General features: G+C 46.4%; 1 protein-coding gene across 3 annotated transcripts in view; it reads left to right on the plus strand.

The window, feature by feature from the left end:
• LOC137562555 (uncharacterized) overlaps positions 1 to 20,825 on the plus strand; it is a 110,756-nt gene that overhangs the window by 84,043 nt on the left and 5,888 nt on the right. For 2 of the 3 annotated variants that reach the window (XM_068274014.1, XM_068274022.1), the window contains 8 exons: positions 1,170 to 1,229; positions 3,761 to 3,805; positions 4,717 to 4,785; positions 6,616 to 6,693; positions 11,985 to 12,083; positions 13,743 to 13,820; positions 16,839 to 17,024; positions 19,691 to 19,807. In XM_068274014.1, the coding sequence (XP_068130115.1) occupies positions 1,170 to 1,229; positions 3,761 to 3,805; positions 4,717 to 4,785; positions 6,616 to 6,693; positions 11,985 to 12,083; positions 13,743 to 13,820; positions 16,839 to 17,024; positions 19,691 to 19,807 (732 nt within the window). The remainder of the gene's footprint in view (positions 1 to 1,169; positions 1,230 to 3,760; positions 3,806 to 4,716; positions 4,786 to 6,615; positions 6,694 to 11,984; positions 12,084 to 13,742; positions 13,821 to 16,838; positions 17,025 to 19,690; positions 19,808 to 20,825) is intronic. The other variant, XM_068274032.1, reaches the window with a different exon arrangement.

The raw sequence follows: 20,825 nt of genomic DNA on the forward strand, positions 1-20,825 counted from the left end.
CATGATAAGTTTAGGCATGATAAGTTTAGGCGTGATAACTTTAGGCGTGATAAGTTTAAGCACCAACTGGGTTAGCACCGCAGTGCACAGCTGATCAAAAGTTTTGCGCTAGCAAAGTCTGGTGCACTTCGCATAGAGTTTAATGGCGCTGCTTTGTGTGTGGGACTTTGCTTGCGATCTAAACTTATCTAAACTTATCATGCCTAAACTTATCATGCCTAAACTTATCACACCTAAACTTATCACGCCTAAACTTATCACGCCTAAACTGGCTTTTCACCAACGTGGTGCAATGGTTATCATGCCTAAAGTCTCTAACTGGGTTAGCACCGCTTTGTGAATCGAGCCCTAGGCATGATAAGTTTAGGCATGATAACAATAGCACCAACTGGGTTAGCACCGCAGTGTACAGCTGATCAAAAGTTTTGCGCTAGCAAAGTCTGGTGCGCGAAACGTCGCATAGAGTTTAATGGCGCTGCTTTGCGTGCGGGACTTTGCGATCTAAACTTATCTAAACTTATCATGCCTAAACTTATCATGCCTAAACTTATCATGGCTAAACTGAGTTTAGGCATGATAAAATGGTTATCACGCCTAAAGTATTTAACTGGGTTATCACCGCTTTGTGAATCGAGCCCATGGAGTGCGACAGTTGCAGCCCATGTCCCGGACATATCTGTACATGGAGGCTTTAAAAGCAGTGACTCCAGCCGCAGTCCACTACAATGGGATAGCTCCAGCTGCAGTCCAATGGGCTAGGCTGGGCTTCACAATCCACTCCTGCTCCACTCCCGTTCCAATCTGCTTTACGTAACAAGTGTAAATGGAGCCTATTCTTAAAGCTAATGTAACCCCATATTTAAAAAAAAAAGTCAGATACTCACCTAAGAAGAGGGAAGGCTCGGTCCTAATGAGCCTTCCCTCTCCTCTCCCGGTGCCCCCGGTGCTGCGCTGGCTCCCCCGTTCGCATCCGCAACCATCAAAGTATTATCCTGATTCAAAACAAGATTAAAGTGTGACTGGACTTTCATTTAAATTAATTTTTGTATTCAATGTTATTGAAGTTACCTCTCTAGTGAACATCTCAGACATCTAACCACATGTTGTGTTGAAGCTTACATAAGCATTTCTGGTGTTTAAGATTCTTCTGATATTGCTCGTTTTTGCAGATCCAACTACAACGGTGCCAGCTGAACCCTGGAAGGATAGCCATGCCGTACACAACACAGGTATGTATTTTAAAAGCAATGAATGAGCGGAGTTTAGGCTTTAGTGTTATATAATTATACTCTATCTACACTGTAACATTCAAGACTCATCCTAAACCTCTCCCAGTCCCTTCATTCTCCTCAGTTCCTCACTGCTAATCTTCTCAATGGCCGCCACTTGTCTGAATACAGCTCAAACTTCTAACCCTACCCTACAAATGTCTCTACGCAGTGGCGCACCTAGTGGCGGGTGTTTGACCTCTGGTGCTGATTATTTACAGCCCCCTTCACCCCATCAATCTTTTGTTTTTAGCAAGGGTTTTGAAGGGGTAGTAGCACACTAGTGGTACCCCCCATGTGGCATCACCGGTGGTCTGGTGATAACCTCCCTCCCTGTCTCCATATAGCTTGCCTGGTGATCTGGTGGTACCCTGTCCAGAAGGGGGGCCAACATCATTCCTCCCACCCTCGCCATGGGCCTCCCTGCAGAGTGGGGCACTGTAGAGTGGCTTGTGAGTGAATCTCACTTAATCCGGATATAGTCATGATCCTCGGCAGCTGCCCGCACTCTGCCCACCCTATATCTGTCATACAGAAGACAGGAAGTAGAGTGATAGACGGCTGCTGAGGATAATGGATGCATTGGGATCAGGTGCGCACCGCTGCATTCAACTCTGCCGGGGGACACAGGAGGGGGGCCCATGGGGAGGGAGGAATGATTTCAGCCCCCCTCCCCAGTCCCCACATCCCCAGACCCCCCAATGTCAATTGGCCCCACTGGCTGGAGCCTTGATTGCTTCTACCCGGGTGTCACCCCTTAGTGGGCAGGGATGGATTTGTACTTTTTACCACCCAAGGCCACTGCCACCAGCCACCCCCCTTCAATATAGGTAGTGAGATGACCCCTCACCTTCCCTCCAGTATAGTTAGCCAGATGACCCCTCCCCTTCCCTCTAGTACAGGTAGCCAGATGACCCCCCCTCCCCCAGTATAGGTAGCAAGATGCCCCCTCCCCCCTTTCCCTCCAGTATAGGTAGCTAGATGACTCCCTTAATCCCTTCCCCGCCCCCCCCTTTCAGTATAGGTAGCCAGCTCGCCTTCACACCGCAGCAGTCATCAGTGTCACTCATTTCTCTGCTCATCTCCAGTCCAGAAACTTCCTCTTCCTTTCCGTCTCCAATGCAGCCCAAGTCCATAGCCGCCGGTCACAATGCAATCGTGCACAGAGAGCAAGGTGGCCCCTGCACAGGCGGCTAGCAGCAGAGTACCGCGGTCAGGCGATCGCCTGATCTCCCTGCATTGCAGCATTTGCAAGCTTGCAAATGCTGCACCACTTTAGCCTGCTGATTTGGTGCTCTTGCTCATGTGGTGCCCAAGGCCATGGCCTAGGTGGCCTTGGCCTAAATCCGGCCCTGTTAGTGGGAACAAATCATACAGTTTGAGTATAAAAAAACATTTGTCTTTTGCATTTTTTAAAATCAATTTTCTCAAAAACTACAAGGTCTTTTTAAATTTTTATTTTTTTTTACTTATTTCTCTTAACATACGATGCAATTACACGAAATCAATAGAGTTTCCAAATCATGACTATGTAGGGGTGTAATCACAATTTTTTTTAATGCTACATTTTGGGTAATCCTAATTAGCATATTATGATTATCACTACTAAACACATTTTCCTATAATGTGACAGAACTGTCTATAAATATTTGTAAATTCATACAGGACTTCCAACCTTTCCAAGCGATTGTGTAGCGATTAGAGTTTATAATTCTGATTGGTCCTTTCAATTAATTGTAATTTTGTTACAGTGTGCAATAATGTAAAAACACAAGCAAAATCGTTCCGTGTAGGATTTGACAATCGATTACGCCAGCGTTTATATACTTTACAATGCAGAAACGCTAACGCTAGTCGCTAAACGCTAAAAATGCTGCATGTCCTGCGTTTGTGATTTTGGTAATCGCAATCGCTCCGGAGGAATTCTGCCCATCCATTCACATTAGCTGAGCGTTTAGGGAAATCGCTAGCGTTTTGAATCCCTCCCTCAATGCTCACAAAATCTCTCCAGTGGGTTCCAGCCCTGAAACCGGTACATTTTTTTCATGTGCTTTTAGACCCTAAAAGCAAGAAAACAATCATACCACGAGAGAGCTTGGAGCAGCCCTTGCACTTACTCACCTCCCTGGGATCCAGCGCTGCAGTTCTCCCTCCGTCCTCCGGGTAGCGCTGTAACCCTATAGTGAGATAGCTGGCTGTCACCATGACGACAGTCAGCGATTTCACCAGGGGGATGCAGAGCCTCTGTGGACAGGAAGAGGAATGGCCGCCAGCATCTGGATCGCCCGGGAGGTGGGTGAGAACGCCCGCTGCACGCAATGCTCTGCATGGACCTCCCGGTGGCTACCACAAATGTAGCTCGGGGTTACCACTCCGAGCTGCAGTTTTTAACCCCAAGTGTAGCTCGGCGTTACCCCTAATGAGGTTAATGCTAGAGGTGCAGTCATGTTCTTCATTTTTTAACAGTGTTCTGTTACTCTTGGATTTTGCAGATCCACCCAAGACAGAGGAGAGGAACTACACTGGCAACAATACATGTATGTACTTAGATTAAAAGGCTGATTTTTAATCTTCAGATTTACTTTAATTTAAGAAGTGATAGATTAAAGAGGCCCTGTAGTGACACACAGTACAATGCAGTGAATTATGCAGGATACCCACTTTTGCTTTAAACAGCCTGGTTTCAGCATAAGAAACACTTCCTATTGCTGTATATTGGTATGTAGGCCTGCCCTCCCACTGAGGCTTAGCCTAGGCTGTTTATTTTACAAAATTTTCTTCTGCAGCACTTTACAGTCAGAGTACATAGTCATGCCACTAACTGTCCTCAAAAGAGCTCACAATCTACTTCTACCATAGTTATAGCCTAATGTCCTACCATATTATTATTATGTATTTATATAGCACTGACATCTTCTGCAGTACATTACAGAGTACATAGTCATGTCACTGACTGTCCTCAGAAGAGCTCACAATCTAATCCTACCATAGTCCTAGCCTAATGTCCTACCATATTATTATGTATTTATATAGCACTGACATCTTCTGCAGCACTTTACAGAATACATAGTCATGTCACTGACTGTCCTCAGAGGAGCTCACAATCTACTCCTACCATAGTCATAGTCTAATGTCCTACCATATTATTATTATGTATTTATATAGCACTGACATCTTCTGCAGCACATTACAGAGTACATAGTCATGTCACTGACTGTCCTCAGAGGAGCTCACAATCTAATCCTACCATAGTTATAGCCTAATGTCCTACCATATTATTATTATGTATTTATATAGCACTGCCATCTGCAGCACATTACAGAGTACATAGTCATGTCACTGACTGTCCCCAGAGGAGCTCACACTCTAATCCTACCACAGTCATAGTCTAATGTCCTCCCATATTATTATTATGTATTTTATAGACTTAATTGTTGTTTTGTAACAGGTACCACAGCACTCATTAGTGTCGGGCTTTCTGTGGACCCTCCTATCTGCCTCCTTGCGATCTGGCTGGGTAAGTTTCATCACTGGTCAGTACATCAAGCCTTGTGCACATGCCAGGGGAGGACTGGCCAGGGGGGAAGGGGGAGATTTCCCTTCAGGCTGCCTCGCATTTAATGATTTAGGGCTGGTGCAGGGCCTGCTGCATTCAGGTTTTTGTATAAGGCAATGTGAAACACTAGGCTGGCTGAGGGGGAAAAAAGGCGCCCGGACAAAAAGGGCGCGGGGTGTAAACGCTAATTAATAATTAATCATTAATAGCGTTTATAAAAATAGTGTGCTATATTTCGTTTACAAATAATGTTTAACAAAATTATAAATCACTAAATAATGTTTATGAAATCGGCAATTGTGAAAACGTTAATCTTCCCTGTTTCAAAAGTTAAACTTATAATTACGTTTATTTAAAAAACAATAATATATGTTTAATTGTTATAATTGTATATTATTGTGAATAACCTTCATTTATGATTTGTTCTTATAATAAAATCTGAAAATATTCTTTATAACGATGATATAAATATAACTACGTTCGTAATAAGTGTTGTAAAACATTAGTAAGTATTACTAAAATTTTACTAAAACTATACCTAAGCCTACTCTTACACAGAACCATCCCTGTACCTATCCCTAACCCCTAGACCCACCTGGTGGTGCCTAAACCTAAGACCCCCCTGTTGGTGCCTAAACCTAAGACCCCCCTGTTGGTGCCTAAACCTAAGGCCCCCCTGGCGGTGCCTAAACCTAAGACCCTCCCTGGTGGTGCCTAAACCCAAAACCCCCCTGGTGGTGCCTAAACCTAAGACCCCCCTGGTGGTGCCTAACCCTAAGACCCCCCTGGTGGTGCCTAAACCTAAGACCCCCCTGGTGGTGCCTAACCCTAAGACCCCCCTGGTGGTGCTAACCCTAAGACCCCCCTGATGGTGCCTAAACCTAAGACCCCCCTGGTGGTGCCTAAACCTAAGACCCCCCTGGTGGTGCCTAAACCTAAGACCACCCTGGTGGTGCCTAAACCTAAGACCCCCCTGGTGGTGCCTAAACCTAAGACCCCCCTGGTGGTGCCTAACCCTAAGACCCCCCTGGTGGTGCCTAACCCTAAGACCCCCCTGGTGGTGCCTAACCCTAAGACACCCCTGGTGGTGCCTAAACCTAAGACCCCCCTGGTGGTGCCTAAACCTAAGACCCCCCTGATGGTGCCTAAACCTAAGACCCCCCTGATGGTGCCTAACCCTAACCATCCCCCTTACTGATCGCTTTATTATATGGATAATAATGTTTTACTAATTGTGGCTGCAAAAAATATATTGCAATTTATGTTACGTACTGATCGCTTTATTTTGTGAATAATAATGTTTTACAAACAGTAAGGGATAAAACTTTAAATAATGTTTTAATTAGTTAAATAAGATAAATATGTTTAGTATTTTTATTAACGTTATTCGGCACGGGTGCATTTTATAAACTTAAATCACCACAAGCACAGTTATAAATCATTAAAAATCTCCGGGCGCCGTTTGTAAACTTTATTTAACTCCGGCTCCCTTTTTGTCCACTAGCTGCCTGCGCCCTTTTTTCCCGCTTCCAAAAAAAAGTGCAATACAGAGCAATTACAGTGCGGGCAAGCTGGTAAGTGTACACAGCAAGATGCAGAGCAGAGGCTTGCCTGCAGGGTCCATACAAAAACTCTGCCTGCTCCATTACCATCATAGCTCCCAACCATCCCTCTTTTGAAGGGACAGTCCCTAATTCCTTAGTCCACTCAGTGCTTCATCCCTCGTTCCTCTGTCCAGTCAGTGGTTCATACCTCATGTATTTTGTCAGTAATTCATGGATTCTATTACAGTCATGAAACTCATGGAGAAGTTGCAGAAGAATACAGAGGACAAGTCCTGCCCACATAGAGCTCGTCTCTTCCTCCTGGGTAAATAAAATGCTACACATGATATCTGGAGTTCACTGCATGTTTACATTAGATATTCCACCTATGGTTCTTATAGCCTTGTTTAATCCTCTTTTATACCTGCATTTCATGTAAATTATGCAATTAAATGGATATTGCAAAACATACATACAATTTGCAATAAAAACAATACAGTGTAAACTGCACCTGTTGGTCAGATGCTCCATGCCGACATCCTGATTTCTTCTCACCCTCCATCCCTCCCCTGCCCCACCTACTGGCCATGGCAAGTGGTACAACAGTGATACAATCCAACTTGTGAGTTGGTGCATAGTCAAACGCAGTTATCCTATATAATAATAGTTAAGTGTCTTTGCATCCCTGCACTTTCTGTTTGTGTGTGTGTCCCGTGTTTCGAGCTACTGCACATGTGCAGGGACACACAGAGACGCTGTGAAGAGCTGAGGGAGGACGGGGCCGGAAGCGGGGGCGGATTTCTGGAAAGGACGAAAAGGCCACGGCCTAGGGCGATAAAATTAGATAAGATAAGAAGGGCGGCATGACTTGGAGAGAGAAGAGGTCATATGTCAAAGTAAATCATCTCTTCTGGTCCCGCAGCGCAGCCAGCCAGCGCCCTGCACTGCACTAATAGCTGAATTCCACAGTTCCCCAAACCCTGCTTCTCTCTCTCTCACTTCTTGATGTGTTATAACAGTCATTCTTCTGTATGATGGACATACAAGTGGATGTGAGAAATAAAAGGGATTTACATTACAAAGCAGATAGAACTAAGTTCCGCTGAGTTTTAATGCAGGCATTCACAAACATCAGTGAGCTCTGCTGGTTTCGTTTACAGCTTTGACACTGACCCCAGCAGTTGTTAATTAATTTATCTAATCCTAATTTATGACTGTTTTTCTTAGCTAGCAGTGGTCTCTTCTCTTCCTTAGTTAACTATTTCCTGACTCATTTTCTGTCCTCCAGCTCCTACCATCTATAACTGCAAGAATAAAAATGCTGTTTTCTTCCCTTTTATTGCTAAACTGTCATTTTAAAGGACACCTGAGCAGTGGTGCTCATCCAATATTCGGGTATCCGAACTACCCAGATAATCCGAACTTTTTCCATTATCCGAACTTTGAATAGCAGTTCGGATATTTTGTAAAATCCAAATAGCACTATACGAGCAAACTCGGATTTCCCATCTGAGAGAGAGAGAGAGAGAGAGAATTTTTTTTTTTGAGGGGGGATTTTAAGTCCCCACATAATTAAAAAAACATGATGCTACATGCCTCATTTACCCTAAAAAATGTTTTAAAGGCAATTTAAAACCCACTGCCGGTTTTCTACCTGGATATCCGAATCCGGGCTGATATCTGGGATACTGGGTTCGGATATCCGATTCGGGTTCCAAAATTTCAAACTCTGATATCTGATTCGGATCGGATATCTAGGTATCTGGATCCGAATTCAGTCCGGATTTTGAAAAGGGGTATCCGAGCAGCACTGCACCTGAACTGTTACTACCTCTATGCTAGTGTGTGTATGGTTTGGTATTCTTCTACTTTCCTGTAGCAGTAGAGCATTGTACCCTCTTCGCCATCAGCGAAAGCAGAGAGTTTTAAATCAGGATAATACCATTTATTGGCTTAAAAGAAAAAGAGTAAGCTTTCTGCTAATAAGCCTTCTTCAGACTTTGTTCCCGTATACTGTCAATATGTTAGAGCACACCACCATATGTACATTCAGCATTCAAAAGAGATGCATAGATTTTTCAGCAAATATAAATAAATGTCATTCAGATGCTTTAAAGTGGAGCTGGACTCTTGCACAGGACAGAACGAAAACAGAGAAATGTACCATGTATGTATTTAGAGAGCCTGTCTAATTCCCCCTCCTCTGTGCCACAAGTTGTAATTTATCTCTACACTGTGTCACCTGACTGCCACAACATCTAAGCTCATTTGAAAGCACAGGATGTTAAAAATATGTCTGCTTTTATAAAAGCAGGAAGTAGACACACTGCAGATTTATTGCAGGATTTGTATCAGCTGTAACAAAGATTTTTTTTTATTTAAAGGTTATGTTGTTGCGTATCTTTTAGAGCAGAGAGGAAGTTCTGAGTTCAGGTCCACTCTAATTACAACAGAGCATCTAAAGTGGGGTCTTGACAGGATGTTTGCTACTTACCTGTTCTCCGCTTTGGATAGGCTTCTCTCCATTGCACTGCCCTGCCAGTTGCCACCTGTTTGTGGCTCCAACTGCAGCCAGTCGCACAGAGGACAAAGAAGCAGCGCATGCTCTGGCCACTCGCGCTCTCTGTAATTTCTCGCTCCTGCCCAGATGTGCACAGCAACCGAGGCCGATACAGTGTTATGCATTCTTGACAAGTACCCATCATACATCAGCGTCATTTCTCAACTATGCATGCCCAGAACACTATCGGCTGCTGTGCACATTCGGGCAGGAGAGCAAATTACAGGAATTATTTGTTGAATGGGGGGCAGAGCAGCACAACTGAAATGAGCCCATTCAAACCAATGATCGCTAGTCAGAGTGTTGGACAAAATATATATTTTTTTGGGGGGGGGCACTTGGAGACAGCAGGCCTAGGGCACTGGAAAGTACAAATCCGGTCCTGGCCGGAAGGGGTGCATGCGTGGGGCAGGTGCGCGCGTGCGAGTGCAGTGATGTGACAGATCAGCCCGTTTTTAAACGGGCTAAGGTCACTAGTAATACATAAGGGTTATGTACGGCTTTAAACTGCAGCCATTCTTACACTGTTGATGGTAGGATGCTCAAACTTTGCACAGTTGGTCACTGGGTGACTGGGATTAATATTCAGAAAAGTCGGTGGAGCCTACAAAAGCCAATCAAAATTCACCTATTGCTTTTCAAGGGGAATATTTAACTGCTTTAAGACCGCATCACTTGGCGGCAGCCCTAGGACCACCTATAATTGGCGTATAGTCATGTGAGCATGTTTTGCTGGGGATCACGCATGCCAATGTGTGCGCGATCCCCAGCAAAACACGCTTGCAGGACTATGAAGAGGATCTGACCTGATGCCTATGACAGCCGATCACTGTCATTGGCTGGTGGGGGAAAGGAGGGACGGAAAAAAAATAAGAAATACAAAAATGTATAAAAATCACAAAAAATTAAAAAACAAACAAACATGGCAGCAGTGATCAGAGCCCACCAACAGAAAGCTCTGTTGGCGGGCAGAAAACGGGACGGGGGAGGGAAATCACTTGTGTGCTGAGTTGTACAGCCCTGCAGCGAGCCCTTAAAGCTGCAGTGGCCTGAATTGTAAAAAAATAGCCTGGTCACTGGAGGGTTGTAAGCCTACGGTCAAAACTGGGGCAGTCGGTCATTGGGTGACTGGGGTTTAAATTTAAAACGGGGTGGTGCGACAAACAGCAAATCAGATTTGTTTGATTGACTTCAATGGGAACATTAACAATTTTTCTATTCTCACATTACTGATGCCAGGACCCCAAAGCTCACAAACTTGGTCACTAAGTGACCGTGTGTCAAGGTTACAAAAAGTGGGGGGAGCCAACAACAACCAAATACATACCCATGCAATGCCGGGACATAAGCTAGTTTCTTATACAATAAGCAATCAAGGATACAGTATAAAGTTCCAAAAAGCCATTAAAACCCTACAGCAACATCTAATCCATGCATGGAACTCCCATTTTACGAGAGTTTAGCAACCCAACCCAAGTCCAAGAGTCACGTCTCTCCTCTCGGCTCACCAGCTGAGGAAACTGATAGACTGCACTTAGATTTGTGTGATTTATGATGTTCTATTGAATGTGATGCCCCAAGCAGAGAGGAGAACTTTCCCTCTCCCTCATTATGCCTCAATGTATGAGTAGCAGCAGGTGCACATTGTGCCAGTAAGCCCGGTGATAAGGAAGGAAGTAGGAGGACCTGCCATCTGTAGAGGCAACCAGGTAGATGTACAGGGGTGTTGCTAGGATCCTATGAGATCCAGGGCACTTTTGAGCACTCCAGGCTAAAATTGGGTGGGGCCATGCACCAGAATGTGGGTGTGGTAATGGGTGGAGCCAAATTACATGAACTTAACAGTGGTCTAAGTAGGCCTGCCCAGTAAAATGTTGGAGGAAGCCCCCAATCCATTAATACAAAAAATAAATAAATACATGCAGCATATCACATAAATAAGCAGTGCCACTTAAAGAGACACTGAAGCGAACTATTTTTGCAAATTTTACCTTATGATTCGCTTCAGTGCTCTTATCACAAGTAATCCGCTGTCTCCCCGCCACGGGCTACAGAGCCCCCAAACCCCTCTGCAAATATCCACGACCAACTTGGTCGTGGATTTGGTCGTGGAGCTGCCAGCTGTAGCTCTGCCCTTCCTGATGTCAATCTCCGCACGGATCGCTGCCTCTCCCCGCCCCTCTCTGTGAAGGAAGAGTGAGAGGGGCGGGGAGAGGCGGCGATCCGCCGCGACTGACGTCAGGAGGGGCAGAGCTGAAGCTGAAAGCTCTGCCCCTTCCAGGAAATGCCGGCAGATTGCCCCCCGGGGATTTGGGGGCTCTGAGGCCCTCGTTTAGCGGCGAGGACACGGCGGATTACTTGTGATAAAAGCACTGAAGCGAATCATAAGGTAAAATTGGCAAAAATAGTTCACTTCAGAGTCTCTTTAAACATAGCTAGGCAGAATAACTTGGCTTCTGTGCTGGCTGCCTGGTCTGGGTTTCTGCTGGGCGGGGTGGCCTGCTGCCAGGTTATCTGGCAGTTCCACCACAGCATTCCCAGACCTTCTAGTGGACCCCCTCCCATGCTCCCACAGGCCTCCCATTCAGGCACCACAACACCCAGCATGCTTCCATAAAAGAACAGCAGCTCCCTGCATGCCCCCATAAAGGTATCACAGCGCCCAGCATGGCACTACAGCACCTAGCATGCCCCCCATAGAGGCACCACACCACCCAGCATTCCCCCATTAATGCATCACAGCTCCCAGCATGCCTGTCATTGAGGCACCACAGCTCCCACCATGCCCCCATAGAAGCTCCACAGCTCTGATTCTGGCTTTGCCTGGGGGACATCCGGGACACCCCAGAATAGATCCGTGGCACGTGCCACTGATGTTTGGGGCTAGCAGCACCCCTGTAGATGTAGTTCTTGCTGGAACTCACCTCAGAGAGAACTTGGAGGTCATATTTGTGAGAGTGCTACTCTTAGCTCAGTAGAACAAAGTACTTTGTGACAGTTTATTATAATATGCCGACTACTTTCCAATGAATACATATACAAACTTTTTATTTCAGGGAATAACTCCAGTGACTACATAAAACTTGGTCGCTTGATCAATAATATGATATCCCTGGGCTTCCAAGTTGTCAGCATGATCTCATTGGTCCTCTGTGGTAAGTAGACACATCAGATCTCTCTGCTGCAGCACACAGTCCCTCACAACTTTCATCTTAATCAAATGTTTATGGTCATCATTTCACAATCATCAGTGTAAAGCCATTACCTGCTAATGTGCCCTCCAAAGAGTGGGCAACAAGCAATACGCCAAGGTGGACATTTTTCATCCAATTGCTTTATCCCTTGAGTGGAGAGTCTTATGACCCCAACATCTCTCTACTTAAAGTACAGCTGAAGTTATTTTCTGTTAAACTATGCCAGTTGCCTGGCAGTCCTACTGATCTCTTTGGCTGCAGTAGCATCTGAATCACACACCGGAAACAAATATTTGGCTAATCCAGTCAGACTTCAGTCAGAGCAGCTGATCTGCTGCATGCTTGTTCAGGGGCTATGGCTAAAAGTATCAGTAGGACAGCCAAGTAATGTGCATTGCTTAAAAGGAAATATATATGGCATATATTACCACTTTCCTGCGCCGTAACATATAATTATGTCACCACTCTTAAGGTGGCCATACACTGGTCGATTTGCCATCAGATCGACAAACAGATAGATCCCTCCCTGATCCTATCTGATCAGAGAGGGATCGTATGGCTGCCTTTACTGCAAACAGATTGTGAATCGATTTCAGCCTGAAACCGATCACAATCTGTGAAGCTGCTGCTAGCGCCACCCCCCCCTCCCCTGTATACATTACCTGCTCCGGCCGGCGCGACTCCCCCGGTCTCCGCTGCTCCTCCTCCGCGCTGTGCTCCGGGTTCTGGACCGGCTGGCTTCACTTCTTTCTGTCCAGGGAAGTTTAAACAGTAGAGGGCGCTCCAGAGTCTCACCGCTGCAGCGGTATTCAGAACAATATTAACTCACGTGACCATTCAATAGAGATGCAGGGGAGCTTGGGTTGCACATTGTTCAGTGTTCTCCCCAGGCTCGTTTAGCCGGGTGCTCCACCTGGCTAGTTTTGGTGAGCACCCGGCTGTCGACCGCTCACCTCCTTCACTGCTGTAAGCAGACTTGTGCAGAGAAGCACCAGCCCTGCATTCTCTCATCTCGCCCCATCCGGCTACTTTTTCATGCCACCCGGCTGGAAAAAATTCTGGGGAGAACACTGTTGTTAGCTGATAGCTTCAAAGAAGCTTTTCATGGTGCAATACATTTGTATATGATTAAGAGTGGTGACATAATTATATGTTACGGCGCAGGAAAGTGGGCAGGAGCAATATCACATTTTTTCCTTGCAGCCAATCAGTTTATACAAAGAACGCTACAACTAAACACAAATTTTCTGGCTTAAAATATATATGACAGCCTCCAAATGTCCCAGTTTGAGTGTTCTTTAATGCAGTACATGCAGCTCAACCAAGCTGATGATCACCTGAGTGACATTGCTAACTGCAGTGCTGATGGTCCCACTTACTATCAGATAAAAAATATATATCATAGTATTATACAGTATATACCGTGGGGATTATGGTATACATATAAATATCATTTTCTTTCTATGCTATTCACACAGCCCTTGACCCAAATGAACATGATGCCTGTGGCAGGGTTTCTGTGTTAGTGTTCTCTGAACAACACTATGGAATATGTCAGAGCTATAAATAAATCTTGGTGGTCGACATACTGACCTACATGGTGATTCCTTGTCTCTGCAGAGTGGACATGGTGGCTCATCGGTACCGGACTGTGCACAGTATTCCTGGCCGTTGTTTGGATATATCGTGCTTGCCACTGTAAGTCATTATCACTCACTAAATGTATGTGCCAGTCTGTCTGTCTTTCGGTGTGTTTTTGCAACCCTTAAAGCAAATCAAATGAAGTTTAGAGTCAAATACACATATTTAGATAGATCTGCACATGAATGCTGAAAGAGGGACACATGAGGAAGAAAAAGGGACACATGAGAAAGAAAGAGGGACACATGAATGCTGAAAGAGGGACACATGAGGAAGAAAGAGGGACAGAGGGACTTGGGTTCCTCCAAAAAAAACGACAGAGAAGCTATGGTTGTGTGGGATTGCTCATATTCATGTGTGAAGCTTGGAAAGGCATAACAGGCAGGGCCGCCGTCCGAGTGGTGCAGCTATTACTGCTTTACGGGGCCCGCACTGGGTCTGGGGCCCGAACAGTGGTTCATCTACATCAGCCCTAGCTGCGATTATAAGCAAATCTTCATCTCCTTTCTGTGGACCCGGAAGCCACACTGACGCTATTCATTGCATGACAAACCTGCAGATCAGCGTGTGTAGTACAGGAGTCTTCTTTGCACTCCCCTTCAGCCATATGAGTATTCTGCTCTGTATCTCTCTGTTCCGGTCTGCCTGCATGTCACATGGTGAGTTCCCCCGACATGCAGGCAGATCGGGGCACAGAGGCAGAGCAGAAGGATCGGAGGGCTGCAGGAGAGAGCAGAGAAAAGACGACTCCCGCACTGGAATCAGGCGAGTTGTTAGTCAGACAGGGGGCTTCATCAGAGGTGCCCAGTGCTAGAGTGTCAAGTGTTAAAGTGCAAATCTACATATATCCATTCAAATATAAATCACATAATAGCAGCCTGTTGGCTTAGTGATTTATATTTGAATGTATATATGGACTGTAGATTTCCACTTGGCACTCTAGTAATGGGCACTTTGTACCCCTGACGAAGCAGGGAGCGAAACATGTAGTGTTTGAGGGGGGCATGTTTTTCTTTACATGACAGTGTGAGGTTAGGTTACTTACTGCAACCAATCCTCCAACCCACTGTAGTTTCTAGTTCAGGGCTGGGCAAACTTTAAAGGGACTCCGAGCATTGCAGAAACTATGGAAAGATGCACATCATTTTAAAGCTCTCTTTCTCCTCTTTCCAATGATATATAAACCGCCACCCTACGCCTTTTAGTTTTCGCTATTTTCGCGATTGAAACTGCCGCGGCCGAAAATAGAGAAAACTAAAAGGCGTAGGGCAACGATGTAGGTGTCGTCAGAAAGAGGAGAAAGAGAGCTTTAAAATGATATCCATCAAGCCATAGTTATATTGTATTGCACAGGGCGACTTTTTGTCAAAGTCAGCAGCTGCATTCAGCAGAATGGAGCTGCTGACACTGGGGAAAGTGTCGTCCTGTGTAATACAATATAACTATGGCTTGATGGATATCATTTTAAAGCTCTCTTTCTCCTCTTTCTGACGACACCTACATCGTTGCCCTACGCCTTTTAGTTTTCTCTATTTTCGCGATCGAAATCGCGGTCGCGGCAATTTCAATCGCGAAAATATCGAAAACTAAAAGACGTAGGGTGGTGGTTTATATATCATTGGAAAGAGGAGAAAGAGAGCTTTAAAATGATATGCATCTTTCCATAGTTTCTGCACTGCTCAGAGTCCCTTTAAGCGGCCTGGGCCGCATGCTGTGGACCGTGGGCCACATTCCTTAAATTCGAACCCCTCTCCCCCTCCTTCTCTGCGTGTGTAATACCCTGGCACGTCCCATTATGTGATGCCCTGTTGCTATGGAGACTAGAGATGGCCCGAACTGTTCGCTGCAAACAGTCCATGGGGAATGACCTCCGCATTCGTCATATTACACATTAGTACGCAGATGCTTTCCTGGCGGCCGCGTCCTTGATCGCACGCCTGCAGCCGTGAGTGCTCTGCGTTACGTCATGGGCATGCGCAGAACGCTCCCAGGTGCAGGCGTGCAATTAAGGACGCGCGGCTGCTGGGAAAGCATCTGAGCAGTCATGTGTAATATTTTGAATGCGTAAATGACCACAAGGTCATTCCCCATGGCCTGTTTACTGGGAACAGTTCAGCGAACAGTTCGCCACATCACTGATGGCGACGTGGCGCGGGAATCGGCGATCAAGGTGAGTTTTAAATCCCCCACCGCCCGCTCGCAACTTTGCAGGGAGGCATTCACTGTCCATACAAATTGTGCAGATTACGATTGTGCATTGCAGACACACAACCACACAGTGGAGCGCAACACGTGTGTACCTGCAGGTGCGTTTTTTAGGGCAAAAGATTCAGGGCACTTCCCCAAATCTCTGCCCCCTGTGCCCTGGTTGTCAGAACAAAGAGTGCCCATAACAGTGTCTCAAACGTTTCTGATTCTGGGAGAGGACTGGGCACCCTGGGTGACAAAGATGCAAGCTTAAACAGTTTAAGCTTCCCTCTCTGTCACCCCCGGCCCCCCACATCAGAAACATTCGGGGCACTGCTATAGAAACAGCAGCCAGTGGCTACTAATAGGCTGCTTCCCTTGTGCCTGGCTGTCTCTCACCGTCTGCCAGCCCCACCTCCATCCCTCGCATGGGTGCAGCAATAATAGTTGCCTGTGGTGCTGTGGGAGATGGAAGCCGGAACCTGTTGTTCCTCCTACTAGCATCCATTTCATGTGTCGGAGGTAACTATTGCTACATTGCATGTCGGAGGTAACGTTTGCTGCATTGCATGTGTCAGAGGTATCTATTGCTACATTGCATGTGTCGGAGGTAAAGTTTGCTGCATTGCATGTATCGGAGGTAACGTTTGTAACATTTTATGTGTCTGAGGTAACGTTTACTGCATTGCATGTGTCTGAGGTAACGTTTGCTGCATTGCATGTGTCAATGGTAACCTTTGTCACATTTATCATTTGATGGTCAAAGTGGCTGCATTTGCTACTTTGGGGTTATTGTTGCAGTATTTAGCATCTTGGGGATTACTAAATAGTACGCTAATACGTGAACCAAAAGCAACACGATTACAGGAAAATGTATATATTTTGCAGCTTCACAACCCTCCAGCCCAGCATCATCGCCAGCCAGCCCAGCACACATAACGTCCAGGCCAGCCAGCCCAGCATCACCGCCAGCCAGCCCAGCACACATGACATCCAGGCCAGCCAGCCCAGCATCACTGCCAGCCAGCCCAGCCCACATGACGTCCAGGCCAGCCAGCACAACATCACCATCAGGTAAGCTGAGCAAAACACCTGCCGCATTGTGAGTGTCGCTATACGATGTGCATTGCAGTGCGGCAAGTGGCCATTGTGCCACACCGCAACGCACAATTGTAAGCTCGTGTACATTTGACCCCACCCATGACCACGCCCACTTTCTGGTACATGGCCACACCAGTTTTTTGCCAGCTCAACACTGGCCTGATTCCCAGAGGTGCCCTGTGTCATGAATGATACGGAAAGTCGTGCGTAATCGCCAACGATTTTCGTGTGATCCAGCACCGCTACTGTCATTCTCATTTTAAACATTCAAGTTTAAGAAGTTCATTTTCAAGAAGTTCATTTTTTTCCTTCTCTTTTTTTGCTTCTCTCTCCCTGAATGAGAGCAGACCCCTCACCCACTTCACACCTAAGTGAGAGCAAATGGTCATTCCATTAGTAACCAGAGATTGTCCTCCAAGCAGTTAAAACTTCCCTCTAAAATTTTCCCTCCGAAATGCTGAATCGTATAATAGGGAGAGCCCATTTATTAATAATTCAAGATGGGGTTATCACAGACAGAAGACAATTATATTTTCCGGGTCCTAAAAATCAGCCTAATAGCTCATCCAATTTATAGCAGTCTAGCGGCTATGGAAACCGAGTTAGTCAGCGTTCGCTGAGCACACATGTTACCTTACTGCTATTTGGTGTCATTCTGTGCTTGTACAAAACCCCGCCTATCCTGCTTTGCAGGAGGTAAAAACGCCCGTCTTTTACAAAAGGACAGCCCAAAACTCAGATTCTAAGATTCGGGCAGTACCGACCCCTCCTAGTCTTCCACAATTCCACCAACCAAGAGCTTTCTCCAGGCATGCGTTCCAAGGAGGACCGAGTGCCTGCTTTGTTTCTAGGACTTTTTGATATCAATGTTTGCATTTGAACTGGACTTTATTTGTTTCTATTCCACACAGACTGCATTCAGTTAAGTAAACTTTTCACAGTTTTTCCCTTTTATTTTAAGCTTTGTGTTTATATGTTAATTGGTGTATGTAAATGTGTGTAATGCATCTTAAAATTGTTTTATGGTTATGATCTATTCCTGATCATACACAATCATACTTACTCCTCCGAAAGCGTTACCTTGTGTTCTGTAGTATCTTGTATCTAAAACCCGTATGCTTGAATCGGGCGCAGATAGACAGATCTGGCGCCGATCCCTGCATACAGCTAAGGGTTAAGTTACAGTGTTCTCAGTGTGTTAATATAGTTACAGTCGTGCGCTGACTCGCACGTGGTGGCAAGCATTTGAATTGTATATGTGTGGTGAATCCTTTGGAGTCAGAACGCTCCTCTCGGCTAGTCGGTTCATAGATTGCGAATCCACATATGGGCATCTATGTGCAAAGTGACAGCAAGACCGAGTTTCTGACTCGATTGACCAAATCAAGGATCGGCCCTTGCGGTTCTTGACACCCTGGATCTCCCAAGACCCTAGCAACGCCCTTGTGCACCTGTATGAAAACTGCCCAATTAAGATGCCTCAGCAGAGGGAAGCCTGTGGATAATTCATGGCCTTAGCCGCCCCCCTCCACCTCGCTGGGACCCCCTGAGCTTCACCCACAAGGGCTTGTGAACAGAGAACAGCCAGGCAGCGCAGGCACAGAGCGGCTTGCACCTGCACAGTAGCACTGAACCGGTTAGACTTGGCTGTTTCCTCCAAGCCTGAGCAGCACTGTGCACAGATGTCAGCTGTCCTCCTGTGCCTGTGCAGTGCAGCCACACTTGTTTACATACGGGAGCACAGCTGCAAGCTTTCAGAGGTGCAAGGGGAGAAGGTCTGCAGGAGGACATGGAATATCTCTGGAGGATCCAGGGTCTTCCACTTTACAGAGATTAGAGTATCTAACTTTTGCCTCCATTGAACTCACAGACTTGCTTTACCCCCTTGGCGTTATGATTCCGGATTTCAGGGTCTAAAAGTGGTGCAATTTTTTTTTGCATGCTTTTAGATCCTAAAACCTAGAAAGAAATCATGCTGCTAGAGAGATCTGCAGCAGATCAGCACTCACTCACCTCCCTGGGATCCAGCGCTGCAGTTTTACCTCCGTCCTCCGGGTGGCGCTGTAACCCTTAAGTGATTCCGGCTGTTGTCATGACGACAGATGGCTATCTCACCAAGCGTAAGCAAAGCCTCGGAGGAAAGGAAGAAGAATGGCGGCCGATGTCGGGATCCCCTGGGAGGTGAGTTAAAATGCCAGCTGCCGCATTGCTCTGCACAGACCTCCCGAGTTCAGCTCAGGGTTACCAGTCCTGGCATATTTTTTCCACCCCGAGCTGAACTCGTGATTACCCCTAAGGAGGTTAAAGTGAATCACCTGAGATGAAATAAAAGGAAAAATGTATACCTACCTGGGGCTTCCTCCAGCGCCCTTCAGCCTGATCTCTCCCTCGCCACCATCGTCCACTGTGCGCGCTGAGCTTTGGACTATATGTGTTTTTGGATTGTTTAGGAGTGATCTCTCTGGCTGCTTTACAACTCAGGACTGCTCTGCATTGCACAGAATGTTTGAACTGGTTTAATTATGTGCTACCGCTTACTAATGAATGTACAGCCTCAACTTGATCTCTATGTGTGCAGTTTTGCAGATAAAGGAAATGTTCATGTAATAAAAAGTCATGAAGATGTTTGTGTTTTCTAGGCAATGGAGGTATGAGGAGTGATATAGAGAGCAGCTGGTGCTCAGTGCTGTGGTTTCTGGAGTGGATGACATCACTAGTATTCCCAGCATGTGTATTCTTCTGGTATTGCTTTACTTGTAAGTATGTGTTTGTGTACCATGCCATTGGAGCAGTACATGCAGTGCCAGCAGTGGCATAGCTAAGGAGCTTTGGGCCCTGGAGTGAGTTTTACATTGGTTACCTGACTTTACAAATACCTGACTTCTTCCCCAACTACTTCCTGCAGTCCAGACCCCTGCTGATGCTGATTGCAGTCTCCTCACATATGTCTGTCTCTGATCTGCCCCCTTGCCGTGTGAACAGCAGGATGTTGTGGAGCCAATCAGCTGCCGTAACTCCTCCAAAAGAAGAAAATGGAGGCTGCCATTTTTATTGTAGTTTCCACAGGAAGTAGGTGTAGCTCACAGGAAGTAGGTGTAGCTCACAGGAAGTAGGTGGCGAGCAACTGTGAGATATCAGCACACCTCAGCACAACGCCATTTATGCTTTTTCCGCCTCTAGTGCTTTTTGAGGGCACTTTTACACATGTAGGTTAAACTTGTGCCATGAAAGTCTACGGAGACTATCACACTTATTGTGGTTTGTTGTCATGCGCTGGATGTATCCGAGCTAGGGTGGCCATCCGTCCGAATTTCCGCCGGACAGTCTGGTTTTTGGACCTGTGGTCCTCCGTCCGGCGGAAGGCAAGGGAGGACAGCCAAAAGTCCTCCTTTTCGGCCCTCTCCTCCTCCATCTCCCTAACGCTGGTGGTGCACAGGCGCAGTGGCGCTGCCTGTGATGATGTCACACGTTACGTGTGACACACGTAGCCGGCAACAGAGGCAGCCCGTCCATGATTGGCGGGGGCCGACACGACATCGCGCGAGCGCGACCCAGCCAGAGCCGCACCCATAACTACTCAGCGCACAGCAGCCAGAGCCATTAGCCACTGCCAGAGACAGTCGCTCCGTCCGCACTCCGCACCCAGCCAGCCACTAGCCGCCCACTGTCTGCCAGTCAGTCGCTCCGCTCCTCCGCACTAGTGCCTACCAGTGCCACCAGCAACACTAGGCCTACCTGCTAGTAAGTAAGTAAGCCAGCAGCAGACTGCTTGCA

The sequence above is a fragment of the Hyperolius riggenbachi genome, chromosome 1 (assembly GCF_040937935.1).
Source record: "Hyperolius riggenbachi isolate aHypRig1 chromosome 1, aHypRig1.pri, whole genome shotgun sequence".
NCBI lineage: Eukaryota > Metazoa > Chordata > Amphibia > Anura > Hyperoliidae > Hyperolius > Hyperolius riggenbachi.